The sequence below is a fragment of the Tachypleus tridentatus genome, chromosome 10 (assembly GCF_004210375.1).
Source record: "Tachypleus tridentatus isolate NWPU-2018 chromosome 10, ASM421037v1, whole genome shotgun sequence".
Taxonomy (NCBI): domain Eukaryota; kingdom Metazoa; phylum Arthropoda; class Merostomata; order Xiphosura; family Limulidae; genus Tachypleus; species Tachypleus tridentatus.
In genome coordinates this window covers 58258548-58276350 of record NC_134834.1, presented here as the reverse complement: position 1 = coordinate 58276350, position 17803 = coordinate 58258548, and the positions used below count along the sequence as shown (strand labels likewise).

At 32.4% G+C, this 17803-nt stretch overlaps 1 protein-coding gene across 1 annotated transcript in view; it reads right to left on the bottom strand.

Annotated features, from left to right (window-relative positions):
- The window catches only part of LOC143228079 (uncharacterized), a 30942-nt gene extending 14060 nt beyond the window's left edge, over positions 1-16882 (bottom strand). Inside the window, exons 1-4 of the mRNA XM_076459412.1 lie at positions 16716-16882; positions 16318-16396; positions 6714-7243; positions 4726-5687 (exon numbers count right to left, since the gene is read on the bottom strand). Coding sequence (XP_076315527.1) covers positions 4726-5441 — 716 coding nt within the window. The 5' untranslated portion in view covers positions 5442-5687; positions 6714-7243; positions 16318-16396; positions 16716-16882. The remainder of the gene's footprint in view (positions 1-4725; positions 5688-6713; positions 7244-16317; positions 16397-16715) is intronic.
- Between the last annotated feature and the right edge of the window lie 921 nt (positions 16883-17803).

Below are 17803 nucleotides of genomic sequence, written 5' to 3'. Positions count from 1 at the left end.
TGTTACAACTATATTTTAATATCAAACGGGAATATTTATCACCACTTCAACATTACTTGTTTGGATTTATTCATAGGGAATAGTAATTCCAATAAAGTTGTTTTGTTTGTTTGTTTAGAATTTAGCGTAAAGATACACAGTGGGCTATTTGTATACTGTCCACCACGAATGTCGAAACCCTAATTTTAGCACTGTAAGTCCACAGACATACCGCTATGCCACTGGGGGCCATTAAAAAAAACAGTAGTGAAAATAAACGTTTTATTTCGAACATTTCAGCTTGCACTTAATTTTCAGTGGTTTTTCTCTGAAAACACTTAAGTTTCAACCTTTATGATAAATAAGAAATTAAGTATATAATAGAATTTAATAATAAACAAAAGGAACCACAACTGTACTAGTTCACAAAATGATTATATTTATAGATCTATTAATGTTTATTTATAAATTACATTTCGGGCTGTGTTTTGGGATTAAAAGTTTATGACAACATTTCAAAATAAAAGATTTATGATATTTGCCAACAAGATCGATACTCACAATTTTCTTTCTTAATACAAATATATTTTAATATACACACAAAAATACAATTTATAACAACGGTTATTACAAATAATGATTTATATACAAAGTTTTACAAACTTACAAACAATATTGAGTCTTCTATCTGGTCTGAAACTAAACATTTTATGGATGGTTTACGATGAGGGAATTGAGTAATTTCGGTTAAAATCAGTACAGTTCCCCTAAAGCGTAGCTAACTATCTCTCGGTGATCATACCCGAGTTTTTCTCAACTGAAGTTAAACAATGTATTCGTGGAAATACTAACATACAAAGTTAATCTGCTGAAGTTGAATGTCTTGTAATGCTAGAAATTTACAAACGTTCTTGGTCAAATATCTCCAGTTTTCCGATTAATAACCATTTATCACAGTTATAGCTTTCGAGGTTTATAGTATATCAACTACACAAAACCAACAATATATGTCGCCTCTCGGAGTGTCTAGTTAATTTATAAACGTTAAAGAGAAATTCTAGAAATTTTAGCTGACCCATCAATACTGAAAGTACGCTAGTGCTTCCGTAAAACATATATTGTTGATTCTCACACTCAAAAATCTTCTACAAGTTTAGAAAACGTCGCACTAAACATTCTCGCCCTCCCAGCCTTGGGGGCGTATAATGTGACGGTCAATCCCACTTTTCGTTGGTAAAAGAGTAGACCAAGAGTTGGCGGTGGGTGGTGGTGACTAGCTGCCTTCCCTCTAGTCTTACACTGCTAAATTAGGGACGGCTAGCACAGATAGCCCTCGAGTAGCTTTGTGCGAAATTCCAAAAAAAACAAACAACCAGTTTAGAAAATATACGAGAATTTCGCAATACACATTTAACTGTATAAGTTACATGCATTTTTAAATATAAGTTTAAGTTACAAAAACATCGATATTAAAACAAATATATAATAGTAAATCCATTACAAAAAACTGTGGATTTTTTATATAGTACACAGTTTTTACCTATTAATAACATCTAACAACCTCCTATGTAATAGTGCTTTAAAATGTCTTTGATATTACTTTGTAAATTGCATTGTTTGGTTTGGTTTGAATTTCGCTCAAAGCTACACGAGGGCTATCTGCACTAGCCGTCCCTAATTTAGCAGTGTAATACTAGAGGGAAGGCAGCTAGTCATCACTACCCACCGCCATTTCCTGGGCTACTCTTTTACCAGCAAATAGTGGGATTGACCGTCACATTATAACACCCCCACGACTGAAAGGGCGATCATGTTTGGTGTGACCGGGAAAATTGCATGGAAACTCATTCAACTTCTTTAACTAATACATAATTCTAGCATGAGATACATTCTTCCACCAGAATTGCAAGAAAAGAGAAAAGTACTGAATTTCCCACTTTTCTAAATTATAAGGTATAGAATTATCTAAGAAGCAGAAACTGGATGTGTGTAAAATAAATTTATTTTGTACGAAATTATAAATGTGTATTGTAGGTTGTACATTAATATTATAATTTCGAAAAGGAAATCGTCATAAGTGTAAGTGTTGGCTTTCCTGAATATAACTTCTCTAACATCCTTTCAGACACTATCAATTTTGTTGCTCATTATAAAAGATTATGTCTAAACAATTGCAGCATATAGGTATTTTGTTTTGTTTTAATTTTCCAGTTGTTGTGTAGCCATGCTATTGTTTCCTTCTCTCTTATTTAATACACTTTTCAAGGCTACAGACAGCAGTACTTCTGTCAAAGTTGTCACCAAGAACCTGTTGTTCTTATTACCTACCGAAACAAATCATTCAACAAGAACGTCATATAAACTTTCTCAGGGAAACATTCTGTAAAGTAGTTGATGTTACATAGAAGAAAAGACAGTGATAAGTCAGACGATAAGTTAAATCGCTTATTCTGTGGTGATAATGACATTACTTGCAATGAGTAGCTTTTTGTCAGGTGAAAATCTGACATTGTTGTTTTTTTTATATAGAATGTTAAGTATTATTAATATAGAGCTTGACAATTTTGATAATTTAAATTCAACACAAACTTCTTGCCTCAGTGTTCTCCAGTAATGGCATCCAAAAGCATTCTTGTTTTAAGTTTGATTGTTCTTTGTATGGAATAAATACCGGTTTTTTTGCTGTAAATTAAATTATTAACTTGTATTCAGTTACTTTCTTTTCATTGAACTCACCCGAAGTTGGAGAATTTAGATTACGGTTTTATAAAACTACATGATATATTACAAACTTAAATCACGAAAAAGTAGTAATACTATCAACTTTGGGTTTTTGTTGGATGAAGATCACATGTTTGCATTCGTTTGGCGATATCATATGATGTCGTTACGTCTTTACATGCAATCCGTTTGGAAATCTCGAGTTGTCGAGCCACATTCAATTTCAATCCATATATTCGCCATCATATTGTGCGTCATTATAGCTCTTGTATTGGAAATTTGTTCACGTACTGTTGCCAGATCTGTCACCTTTGTTTCATAGACAGTATCCTTCGTAAGATCCCAGAGAAACGTAGAGTGGGGTAATGTGTGAGGACTTTACTGGTCAGAGAGCTGGCCCATTTCAGCTCCCTTACTTTAAACTGTTTGGTTATACTTATTAATAGAATTCTTACCACGAGAGTCCTTCTATACACTTCACGTTATTATCTTTGCACCAGAGTTAATCACAGTTCGCACCAATTTTTCTCTATCGCCATGTTTATTTTAATAACGTGTTTAGTGATAGCATGCTCATAAAAAGCGAATAGATTTATTATGTTAAAAAGGCACATTCACCACAAACCGCAACTTCGTAGCTGTTATACCTTTTCGTGGTTTAAGTTTATATTACGTTATACAATTTTCAGATAATTTTCTGTCATACAGTGGTTATTCTATGGAAACTTCTAAATTACCCTAAGAGAAAGCAGTGCTTCTCACAGTACCATCTCGTGTCAACTTGTGAAAAAAATTAACAGTTGTCAATAATAATAGACGGACAAAATACATAATATTTTTTAATTTATTTAAATCGTTTCACATTATTTACAAAGGCTTAGCGCAGCCTAATGGTTAATGTTCAGGTCTTTAGATTCAAGATTCCATGGTTTACAACCCGTTACTACACACAAAAAACACTCGGTAGTTATGGGGCCATGCGTATGTTATAAGAGTGACCGTCAAATCTTACTAATCAGTTATCGTGGTTCACGAATTAGTGGCTAGTAGTTTTGACCACTAACATTCCTTCAAGTCTATCAGTTCAAAATTTGCTAAAAACTTTATTACTTGACGTGAATACGTACCACCAAAAAAAAAAACCTGATAAAACTGCATTAAACATTTTGTTTTTAGCACCCATATTTATACAAGTTTAACTGTTTTTCTTGTAAAAGATAACTAATTTTTTTGAAAACATAAAATAGTAAAAAGTTAAAAAAGTGATATAATTATTGTCTTTTGAGAGGTAGTTAATAAGAGCATGGACTAAAATATATTAAAAATGGTTTAGCAAACTAAACAAATTGATGAAGTTCCTAAATTATATCTATGAAAGCATTAAACTCTATACAGTAGTACCCTTTTCTTAACTGAAATGTTTGTGTTATACAGGGACCACTGCACAGTTTGTAATTGAAATTTAAAACACACTTTCAGAAAGCTATAGAAGCATTTTCTTCCAAGAATATAACATTTCCTTAATAAATAATATATTAATATTTCAGATTGATATTTTTGTCGTAGAATATTCTACTCTCAATATTTCATATATTTAATATCTTCAAACTATATAGGCATTAATAGTAAAAATAAAGGTTAGAGAGGCTAGCAAGAGTGATTCATTTCCTAAATACCTCTAGAATTCTAAACTGCCTACGCTTAGCTACAGTATTTTATTTCTTCTGGCGTACTTGTGAGATAAGTGAAATTTGTGAAATGAATATGATGATTCTATACATAACTTTGATACGTGTTCAATTCTGTATATTGGGAAACGCTCAGGACATTAACTGAAAAAAATATCCATCAATTCTTTGAACACACGTTTGATAAATCTCCAACATGGTACATTTTATTTATTCATATTCAAAAAGTTATAGTTGTTTTAAGAATAATTTTAGTGAAAAAGATTAAGTTAGCTCGTGTTTATTTACATTCCTGCTATTGTGATACAATAAATGTTTTAAGAGTAGCTTTACTAACCTGCATGTTCCTTCATTATAGCATATGGCTGATTCTGCCCCAGGACCACATTTTGGTGAAAACTGACATTCGTCTCCGTAGAATTCTTGCAAACATTGACACTGGTAGGAAGAGAAGTCTGCGGAAGCGAGACAGTTGCCATTGAAAGTGCAGTGGTTGTTAATACAAGGATCTAGATGATAATCATTCTTGGAGATCATCTCGTAAGTGATGTTAAATCCGTAAACATCGAGAAAAAGATCAATAACCCGCAAATGAATGTTACCTGGTTCTAACACGGTAAACTCCAGCACTAGAATGGTCTTGTTAGTTACTAAATGATTGACATGTGAGTCGAAGCTTACAAGACCTAAATCTGTCTTGCCCATGTAATGGGACTCATCTTCAAAATAAGCGTACTCGGTAGCACGAAGTCCTTCTCGCATATAGAACTGCGTAAAATATATGGCTATCATTTGATTCCCCGGTGCTTCAATCTTCCATTTACAACTAATTGGAATTGGGTAAGCATGAGGAAAGTTTGGTGTAAAAATAACACCTTTTGGATCGTGTAACGTTCCTCCACAGTTTGTAAAAATCGTCGATTCTTCACTTAAGACGGAAAGTAACATTTGTGATAAAACGAAATACACGAAGAAGGCTAAGGAGTGACCAACTGTATACCTTAATCCATAAGAATAAAAATGTAAAGATCGAGCCATCATTTTCCACAGCATAATCAAAGGTCCACTGAAGATAATGTTTTTATACAGTTCTGAAACTTCCAAAGTAAACGTTTTAATACAGAGAGCTAGAACCAGAAGCCAGGTTTATATTCTTTAGTTTGATGTATTGAGCAATCTCTTTTTGCGTGTTTTCAAGGTGTCCGCCATCTTGATACTACAACAATTTCATTCGATGACGTGGATTAGTAACGATTTCCTTTTCCTTGTAGTCCTTCACCTGCATGAGGCAAATATGAGCTAGATGTGAAATGCAAAAAAAGTAATATAATAATATCTATCTATCTATGTATGTGTATATATCAATACTTAACGCACACTTGCAGCATAATAAAACAATTATTAATATCTCAATATCATATTGTAAATAAAATCTACATATCTGGTTTAGTCACTATCTGATCTTTTCAGAAAATACTTTCCTATATAATGTTTGATTTTCAAATTTACGGCTTAGGTAACCTCTTCATGCATATTTGAATAAAGCTAATGGATTTATTCGGATCAATATTTTATCATTGTAACTGGCAGTACATTAAATAAACTCTCATCATGCAGTGTACTGTCATGTAAAACCTGACATCATAACAGTGCATACGCTCCTGAAAGAACAGACAGAATGAATAAATAATCTAAAGTCAATAATTTTGATGATATGGTTATCATAGATGGTGGTTTGGAATGTCGTATTGAAGAACAAGGTAAATTATATGTATTTTCAGTTTTATAAACAGCCTAAAAAGCACTCAGTATCTAATACAAGACACATAAAATTGAATGAAAGGTAGATATCTTTTAACATAAGAACACACTTTAGGGAAAAAAAAACACTAAATATATGAGTATGAATTTCGCGCATACAAATTAATGCATCTAGAAGAAATTATATTTAAACAGTTTTGAATATGATGGAAGTAAAGTATTGAACACTTAAAGATAGGATTAAGCATACTTTATAACATCATCCGTGCTGTTTCAAAACTAAAAGTGACTTAAGTTTACGTATTCATCACCAATGAATTTGTATAGGCTATAGTTTACTTGCGTAAAAAACCGTTACAAAAACCACTGAAAACCAAAATCATTCCATATGAAACTGGCAATACACAAAATAAATAAAAAGAAAAAAATATAAAATTTATTTTCCCAGGAACGTGCTACATATTGCTCCTGAATTCATTAAATATAACAGACCAAACAAGTTACATGTTGATGACTTTGGATAAAATATTAAAATATACGATGACCATGTAATTACATACACACCTGTTCTTCTTCTTAAAAAAGAATCTTCTTCTCCATACAGGTATTTGATATTTACAGTATGCTTTAACAAATGCTTTTTCGTAATAATTCCCAAGCAGATTGGACTAATGTTTTACTTTTTTTTTCCACAAGTGTTAATAGGTGCGAACATACTTTCGTATCTTCGGTCAGGATAATCTTTTCAGCTTTCCAATTTGGATCTTACCTAGTTTGATGTCATAATGATGTAGATGATGTGGTGTCACACATATATCGTCATGTCTGATTTGGTTCTGAAAATTCTCTCCTTGACAGGATTTTATACAGAAGAAAAAGTGGCGAACTTGAGGAGCTGTTAACGCCTATGTTGGCGATTGAATTCAACTAAAATGGAAATGCAGAATCAAAAGTGGAAGTACTGAAAAAACGTTAAATTGGACTCGTGTAACTGACAATATTCGGAGATATCGAGCGCGAACGACAGACTGACCGACCGACACTTGACTTTTATAAATATTGATCGCAGTATTTCACCTCTGGAAGCTCTTTTTCTGAAAGAAAAGTTCCAGGACTTTTATTTAAGTCTTTCCATTTCGTCTAGTACATCTTTATACTCAGTAATGATTTTTAGTTTTTTTGACTTAATAAGTATAACTATTTTCCTTGCTATTTCTGTTTTAAAATAATTTTATGAAACTTATTAAAACTTAAGTGAGGATAGTGACAAATTGTAGGTTGCATGCAAGAAAATATTTTAATTTTAAGTATTATATAACACAAAAAGCTTGGTTTCTATTAGATACTAGAATCATAATTTGGATCAATAATCGAATGTTTGATATACATGTCATACAGTTCTACATATCTTAAAATACTGTTTACTATTTATAAAAGTATCTTAAGAGGATATGATAGTTATACAGAAATTTACATAGGTTGACAGAGTTAAGAGTTGTTTGTGTTTTAGGTTAGGCAAAACTCAATCGTAACTTTCCTTAAGCCCTGCTTATGTTTACAATGATACAGTTTTGGGTAATCGAATGCGTGGGGACGCTTTTTTGTTTGCTTATGAATACCCTAAAAATACTAACACAGAACTAAGTGCTATAATATCAACTAGTGTCAAATATGACGGGGCAAGTGCTACTACTCTCACCATATAGTATACCTTAACTTCACATTTCTTACTTAATTGAAATAAATAAAATTTGCAAAATCAAGCTTGACTAACAAACAGGCAGGAAAGGACAGTCCAGGTAACCAAACAACGGTACATTTCTTTGTGAACAAATCAAAATTAGATCATTCAATTATTCAATTCATGGCGTATTCATAGAAGAATTATTAGTAAAAATCAGTTGAATTAACAACTTCTAATACATAGAAAAGCCAGTGCATTTTGGTAATACTAAGATTCAACAATGCTTTTACGTCATTTGCTTGCCAACAAAAATAAAACCTAATATTATCGTCTGTCTACGTACTAAAAGTATAAACTGAAATGTACAGATAACAGAACTAGAAAACTATTTGTTGATTTCTTAATTGAAAGTCTCCTTTAATTAAAGATGTTTGTTTGTTTTTTATCAAAATCATTGGTGATATAACAGAAAACAGTTTAATTCAGAAACGATTTATTTTTAAAACTGAATCGATATCTTTACTTTCTTGATAAATTTTATGCACTTCGCTCTAGTTTAGGTGATCGGTCCTACACTACGTCTTCACTTCAGACTCATTACATCAGCACTTACTACACTTATAAGGTTTCTCTAAAATCATGATAGTCATATAGTAATTGAACTATTATATCTAGATAATTGCATTTTGGCTTTTATTACTCCTCTTATTTCAAGAAATTAAGTGTGACGTGACGTCAAATACACATTAAATTTTATAAAAGTTCCATGGTTAGCCTAACATAGTTCTCACGCTATCCCAGTACTTCATTTACTCGGTTTCGATAAGTTATTTTACACTATGTTAAGCCAAGGAACATATTATAAATTATTAGTTTATGATTTCTTGTTTCTACACTTTGTAACAGTTAATCATGTTCCTTAAGAGCCAAGAGGTATCTTTATATTACAGTTTGTTGAATATTAAAAGTATGTTCAATCTGGAAACTCTCCAAGGAGGTGGTTGTGGATGTATTTTTTCGAAACAACTTCTAGACAAATTTTCGTTTGTTAATAGATAATTGTAAAGTGAAATACAGCATCCTTAAGCCTTAATACTAGCTAGCACTGAGTGTAAATTCACTACATATCAATAAAGCCACATTCTTAGCAAAATTAAGTAAGTAATTACCAACATTTTATACTTCTGCTATAACCCTTTTTTGTTTGGATTTCAACTGATATACGAAAGATTTCATCTGCGATTCGGTAAAGAAGTTTGAAACACCACGATAGTCAGAAGTAGGAAAGAAGCTACAAGCATATTTTGTTCTTGTTATCTTACCACTTCAAATCACTTTTTGCAACCCCAACGCTAAAAGAGTGCGGGAAACGCTTTCTGTTTTAGTCAATAAACATGCCCAAAAATGTTCAGTTCAAATTGAGAAGAACTAGATTGGGTAGTTTTTTTTTCAACAAAATTTTTCCCAACTAGCTCGTGAGGGACGTGTTAAACTATCATTATCATCTGAAAAGTTCCGTAGCTTTAACCTCTGATACTCTAGACCAATATCTTTGTGTTCTATACACAAAACTGAATAGATTCCTTTAGATTCAATAGGCAAAGCAATGTTAAATATTTGTATTTAATATTTCATGATAACTGTAGCGCATTTCTATATTTGGTTTAATTTGTACTATAAATTAGACCAATATCTTTGTGTTCTATACACAAAACTGAATAGATTCCTTTAGATTCAATAGGCAAAACAATGTTAAATATTTGTATTTAATTTTTCATGATAACTGTAGCGCATTTCTTTATTTGGTTTAATTTGTACTATAAATAAGAATAAAATAAATTATTTTGTTGCGTGCGTTTGTTCTAGATTTGTTTTTAATTTTTTCCTAAATACGTTTTACTGGTCACTCTTTTGTGTGTTATTGTTTTTATTATTTGTAATATAAAATATCAACGTTTTTAATTGAACTTAATCCTATGGATTCCTTCATGCTAAATGTTTGGTTTAATTTTTTTTTAATCTCGCGCAAATTTACATCTTTGCAGTGTAAGATTAGAGGGAACGCAGATAGTCATCACCAATCACCGTTGTAGCCAATTCACGGGCTACTATTTCAGCGACGGATAGTGGGATTGACCGTAACATTATAACTCTTCCAGGGCGATCTTGTTTGGTAAGATAAGGATTCGAACCTGCGACCCTCAAATTGCGAGTCGAGCGTCCTAACCACCTGACTACGCTGGGCCAGGTGCTATTCATATTATGAACGTTTCTCATGCGTTGTAAAGGTATATAGCTATTTTGAGCGTATTCTGTACAGTTTAATTGCCCTGGAAAGCCAGTATATTCCTTATTTTCTTTTAAAATTTATTACACATTAATTTTCTGTATTGGTGTCTCTTTCAATTTTGTTTAATCTCATTCTTTAAATATATGACAGTGTTTCATACTAGTTATCAATGAGAGTTTCCGACAGAAGTACTGTTAAAGTTATTCAGATACAGAAACAAGTGGCAGTCCATTCTGGTGTACTTAGGTTTGTATTGGGAATGTTACGGATACATCCTCATACATCTGATCGTTAAATTAGATTATCGGAAGAACGTTAAGAAAGGGCAATTTTAACGCTTAACGATTGTTCTATACAAAGTATGGTCTTAATATAGATCTATGAAACTGCAAAGTGAAGTAACAGACTCAAGAGTCTGTTTCAGGTAGGAAAGACGTCTAGCTCAGTAGCCACATGTAGAGTATGGCGCAACTCGTTAAGACTTTTACCGAGATCATCACAACTGACAGCAATAGGAATATCATAGTTTTTCATGGAATTGTGAAGACTTTGTGCCTTCGTTACGTGTCTAAAAAGCTAAAAATGAGTCCTATACTTATTGTTATTTCGTCACTCGTTCTCTGACATAAAGTAGATGCGATATTTTGTAGGAAAATATCTTAACATTACTAGTAGAGATAAATGTAGAGTAAATGTGTATTAGGCGTCACTTTTTAAAAACAAAGTATTGACAATACGTGTACGGTAGAGGGTAAAGTAGGATAGATATGGTTAAAATTATTTCACCAAATAGAACAAGTTAAATCGTACATTTGCTGGGGGAAAGGATACAAAATATAGCACAAATTGTAAAAAATGAAAAAAAAATCCTATTTCGTAATAAAATAATAAACCTGTAAATCATGCGTAAGGTAGAGTATAATAATAAAGGGTTTACGAAAAATGCAATAACAAACAATAACATAGATAAACCCTCGTGCAAATTAATTGAAACAAGACGGAAAATTACGATTTTTTTTCAATTTTTGCGTTTTATTTCTGATAATCCAAAAATTATTCACAAATGAATACATGATATGATCGCCTTTATTTTTCAGAAGATCATTAATCCGCTTTGGCATCGAGTCCACGAGTTGACTGCAATCTTTACTAATTTTTGGGTCGTGGTGCCACACCTCAATTATGGCCTCAATTAGCTTATCTTTCGTAGTACAGTCTTTTTCCCAAAGTCTTCTTTTACAAATCGCCCAAAGATTTCCAACAGGATTTAAGTCCGGAGAGTTTCCAGGCCAGTCCAGCACCTTTATTTGCGTTGTAGTCATAAAATTCTTCACAAGTTTCGATGTGTGGCACGGAGCCAGATCTTGCTGAAAAATGCCAGATCCATCTGGAAATCTCTCTTTCAATTCTGGAACGACTCTTCTTTGCAAAACTTCGATGTACTGTGGTCCTCGCATCATACCTTCTACGATATGTAAGCCTCCGACGCCAAAGTAGCTGAAAAAGCCCCAAAACATCTTCTTCAAGGGATGTTTTATGAACTGATTGATGTGAGATTCTTGAAGTTTCTCAATTGGAGATCTGCAAACATGCAGACTTCTTTGACTCTGTACGAAAAAATGAGTCTCGTAACTGAATAACACATTCCTCCATTGTTCTTGCGTCCAGTTCTTGTATTTCAGACCCCATTGATACCGTTTTTTCTTCATTGAGTTGGTAAGAAGTTGTTTTTTGACTGGTCTCCTTGCCTTCTAACGCAATTTCGAATTACGTAATATTCCTCAAAATTTCGTCATATATCCCAAAAATAGATCGACCGTACTGCAAAACACGGCTAATGAAGCCGTCTGTGTGAAAAAATGACTATTAAAGAAAATCAGCGGATCCAGCGAGCCTACACCGGCCGCCTTGTTGAAAATAGTGTAAAATGACCATTTGTTTGAATTAATTTGCACAAGGGTGTAGGACTAAAAGTAGAGTGGAAGTAGTGACTGTGCTTATGTTAAAAATCAAACAAAAATTATTTGTTGTTAAGCACAAATTTATACAATGGCCTGTCTGTGCGGTGCCCACTTCGACTATTGAAACTCGTTTTTTTTTTTGTTTTTTTTTAGTAACGTGCACCCATAGACTTACCACTAGAAAGATATAAAAAAAATGGGCCTGTAACTGAGAGGTATCATTGAAAAAAACCCTAACATCGCATATAGTGTAGGTTAGAGCGTCACATACAGTTAAAGATAACACTAGGAAAAAAACAAAACAACATTTCTAAATATCGCGCTAGGGACATCGTGACGGAAAATTTCAAAACTAAGTATGATAATTAAATTTGTAGAATAAATATTGGTAAATTAACGTATCGCTATATTGGTTGACTCTGTAACACCATTTCTAGTTCGTAAAAATGCTGAGTTGTTGTTAACAAGAAAATGAACTTCTGAAACCACTGCGTCAGTCGTATCGCTCTTATAAGATTCATAAATATTTACAGTAGAAAGTTTAGAGTATTTATACAGTTCGCCTATCGTGACAGTTACAAAAGAAATTCTTTCAGTAGTAGTATGCATGTATATATACGTGTGTGTGTATAATGCTTCAGCCGATACTGCTTTCAGCAAAAGTATGTCTACAAGCTATTGATCGGAGTAGGAGCTTTGCATTTACTGAGAAGTAAGAATGCTTAAATTTAACAAGGATGTTATGTGCTTATTCGGTATTTTCCTGACCATCACTCGAATCTCTTTTCAAAGAACGTTTCCTGAATTTCATTGAATTTGGTCTGTAAAAGATTCTCATAAAGCTGTATTTTGCTTTTATAACAGTGCCTAAAGTACGAAATGGTCACATCTCAGCATTCCTGTTATTTATTATTATTGGAGATAATATACTACTTTGAATACTACTTAGAAATGTATAACAATGTTTAATCAAACTGCGCTTGTAGCTTGTCGATTGGCTCTAAGTATTAACTACAAACTCTGTCTTTATTTATTTGCTAATTATAAAAATAAAAAAATGCGGATTGCATAGATTCCAAAATTTAGTTTGAACTCAGTTTTAACTAAAACAACTAGGGTTATCTTATTTTTAAAAATAACTTGATTTACGTAACTAATAAAGTGAAACTAGTAATTAACAATGTGCTATATGGACATGGATAGCTTTTTAAGCACATATCTTTAAAATATGGATCCGTCGAATTGATTTTTTCCATGACCTTGTCAGCTCTATGGTATCAAATACTATACAACTGAGAAGAAAATTAAACAAAAATGATAGAAACATTGCAATTTATCATACTAATTACTACAAGGTTTCATGATCCTGAGGAGAAAAGCTTTGAGGTGCTTATAAGGTAAAATTTTGCGCTCGATCCCCGTGATGAAAATAGTAAAAATAGCTCAATATATAGCTCTGTATTATGGTAAGCACATAAACATGAGAAATTAACTCAATTATGAAGTCGGTTATGTTTTGCAATGAGCATTGAAACCGACTGAAGTGAATAATATGTAAGCAAGTTTGTTATTTAAAGGACAGTATATTTCTATACAAATTAATATATCATCGCATGAGATACTCAAAGAACACCCTGTAACTGACTCAGTTTTAAATCTTATTCACCGTTATTTTCACTGTTACCAGTACAGTTATTTACACTCTACTGGGGGATCAGCCAAGTGGCTTGGACGTCGACTCGCACTTTGAGGGTTGCGGATTCGAATCCCCGTAACACCAAACACGTTCGCTGTTTCAGCTGTGAGGGTGTCATAAAGTTATGATCAATCCCACCATTTGCTGGCAAAAAGCAATCCAAGAATTGACGGTGGGTGGTGATTACTAGTTGCCTTCCCTCTAGTGTTACACTTCTAAATCAGGGACGGCTAGCGTAGATTGCCTTCATGTAGTTTTGCGCGAAATTCAAACAAATACAATCTATTGCTGCAAAACTATTTCAAAAAGAAATGCTAAAACAGTTAACTTGTGAGTGACTCAATCAAAATATTTAGTATTAAGAAACTTCGTGTGTGACAAAGTTTTGTCATGATAAAGTGGTAACATCGAATAAAATGTTAATTGACGTTGACTTATAAATATCACAATTAGCTGATAAAATGGTAATCCTACTATCAACTTTTATGTAAGTTTGGTCAATGCCAGAACTCGCACTAAAAAAGAAAAAGAATTCCAACACCAAGTTAAAGTTAATCATAAAATCTACATATTGTCAAACGAACGTAATACATGAAAAAAATCTAATACCAACTTTTAGAGAATAAGAAAATTAAATTATCATTAACCAGTAACATTTTTCAGAAAATATAACTACCTTACTAATGTATGTTACTCGAAACTAAACAATGAAGCTTCTCGTCGTAGTACGGATTTTATGAAATTTTGTTAAGCCTAATAAGATCATAACTAGTTCAGCTTGTTCACACCATTGCAATAAATAGTGTTAAGAAGTAGCCTTTTAGATGCACGTTTGGTACCATATAGTGATTTGTGGTAAAAAGTAGAATAAATAAAAAACATATTGTCCTCTCCTCTGGTGACACGGCGGTATGTCTGCAGACTTACGATGCTACAAACTGAGTGGTGGGCAGATCACAGATAGCCCTTTGGGTAGTTTTATACTTAACTGCAAACAAACTAAAACATATTTCTGTCCCGTAATCCGAGGGTCACGGGTTCGAATTCCGGTTGCACCAAACATGCTCGCCCTCCCAGCCGTGGGGGCGTTATTATGTGATGGTTAATCCCACTATTCGTTGGTAAAAGAGTAGCCCAAGAGTTGGCGGTGGGTGGTGATGACTAGCTGCCTTTTCTCTAGTCTTTCACTACTAAATTAGGGACGGCTAGCGCAGATAGCCCTCGAGTAGCTTTGCGCGAAATTAAAAAATAACAACATATTTCTGTACGCAAATAATTTGAAATCGGTAAAGAGTCAACTAAGAAGAATTGAAACAAATATATTTCTATTTAAGCGCAGACAGTGTTTGTTAACATAAAAACCAGTTAGAAATGCATTGTTTTTGGACTTGAAACTTTCGGGTGTGTTTTGACCTACGGATAATTATCTTTAGTCGTTAGTGTCTCGACGATAATTATTTGGCTAATTGCAAGGTGTTTTTAATTGGTGAATACTTTAAATAATTATTTTTAAGAGTATTATTTTTTAAGTGTATATTACCCGAGATAAACGCTATCATTATAAAATAAGTGCAAACATTTAAATAGTTTGTTACGTTAACTGTTTCACTGGTAGTATGTAAGCTGAACAAATTAGGATAAGAAAATTAGATGTTGATCACTAATATAAATATCAATGTTTACGAACGAATGAGAAAATATTGTATAATATTGAATGAAAGCTATTTTATCATTGGTTACTGTTTTAGTTTTCTTAGAAATAAATAGTTTTTTTTTTACTCAAGGTTTTTGATGTTTATTTTATAATAATTTCAAATATATCTTCAAAATTGAAGAAACGGTACAAATTGAAATGCGTACAATACAAATAAAGCTATTTTCTATAAAATAATCTCGATAATTATTCGCAATTCAGAAACTTTCGTCAAAGCCTTTTATGTTGTTATTGTTATTTTACTCTTTGCAAATCTAATCAATCTCCTGAAGCAAAATGTTTGAGAGATTACTGAACACACTATGTATACTTTCGAAATGCAGATGCCCTATTTATGGAAGTCTGTCGTATGCGTAATCAGTACAAATATTAACTTCATTTTTAATAATTCAAAATGAATTACGAACAACGCTAGAACTCAGATCTCTCCAGTCACAGCTTTCATGTGATGTAGACAATTTGGAAATGTTTTATGAGTGGTTGGTGTAAATATGCATAGTCAGTTGATGGATCTGTGTCTAGCTTACTTTGCATAAAAATTATATTTTTTCCTTTGTGGTTTTCATGATTACTTCTATAGAGGTTTGTCTTCCAGTTAATTTTAAAACACTTTGTATTTTACAATTCTCACTATTTGAGAATAGAAAAGTTTCTATTTAATATCTCTCACATTGACGGTAGTAATTGCAATTCTGTCAGAAGATGCTAAGCCTTCAAAAATTACATTGCGTTCGTATAAAAACCTGGTTTGTTCTGTGAGGTAAAAATCTGCAAATTTTGTAAGCTTTAAATTGAAAGATTAGATATAGATAAAAATACTCACAAAAACAATGTTGCATTACTTATCCTTCTTGCTTGTTAGTATATCAGTGGTAATTCATCTTGATTCAGTATATTGTTATCTATAAGCCAGATGGTACAATAAGCAATTTGGGCCTAGTTTAAATTAAACTACAATATTTAAATAAATATCGAAATTGTATTGAATATGGAGAAATAACTTCTTTCGTTACATAACAGCTCTAAGAGACATAACATACTCTTTCAGAGAATCAATTGCTGATTAATATTATTAGTAATAAGGCAAACAATGTGATAAGTAACGTAGGTTTAATTTGAAATATAATATTTAAATATATAAAGAACCTGTTTACATTGTTAAGAAATATCTCCTTATGTTACATGATAAATTATAAAATAGCTCTAGAAAACACAACTTACACGTTTTGAGAACAAAATTGAAGAGTCGAATACAATGTATTCTGGTCTAAAACAGTAAAAGGTTTCTTTTCGCTACGAAAAACTGTATGGGTAACAACAGTTCTCTAAAAGGCTGCAACCAACTGTGGCTTCGGCAACGACGAGCTTGGTCAAGCAAGGGAGCCTGTTCTCCGCCTAGCGGCCTGTAACGAGAACTTCCACTCATCAAATTATATTTCTCGTATCAAACGGAACAGCTGCAGTCGATAGACTGAATAAGCAAACCACGTGTGGAAACACATCAATAAGCAAACCACGTGTAGAAACACATCACCTTAATTGCTATTTCATACATACAAGTGAAATGTACAAAACATAAACTAATTGCTGGTCCGTTTTCCCTCCAACTTTAGTGTACTCAAAATATACACACACGTGACAGTATGTTTACAATACAAAATAATCTACACACGTATGAATAGATTTAAAAGAGCAGAATAACACCAGTATTTTCTGATTATTCCTTTTCTCTGAACATTTGTAAATCTCTGTTTTTGTGTGTTTACGTAAAGTTTAAATTCAATACGAACCAAATTAATGTAAAATATACACCAAGTATTTTTTGTTATTAAGTTTATTTAAAATTATTTCTAAATTATTTCTGCAGAGCCATAAACTCAAAATTGAACAAATATATATATATATATATTACTTAGAGTTTAAAAACTATTAGTTATATTCATCTCATTTCATATGTGTTTGAAAAATGATTCTAATTATATTTCAAAGATCAAATTAAACTACAGAAGTGGAGAAAGGCAGTTGTTTATATTTAATATCGGATTTGCAATTTTTTCCTGACGTATAACAGGATTTTCTATCACTATAAATTTTGCAGTGATATCGATCTCTAAATAGTAGAGTCTTTTGACAACAAGAGGAACTCCTCAATACACGCTACACTAGAAATTATTTTACGCAAGATTAGAATAAAATAATCTAAAAATCCGTTGGCGTGGTCAAATACATAAATCAAAAGACTATAACCTCCAGAACCCAACACTGTAATTATATCTAAATCGGTTAAGAGATAACGGAGCCATGAACAA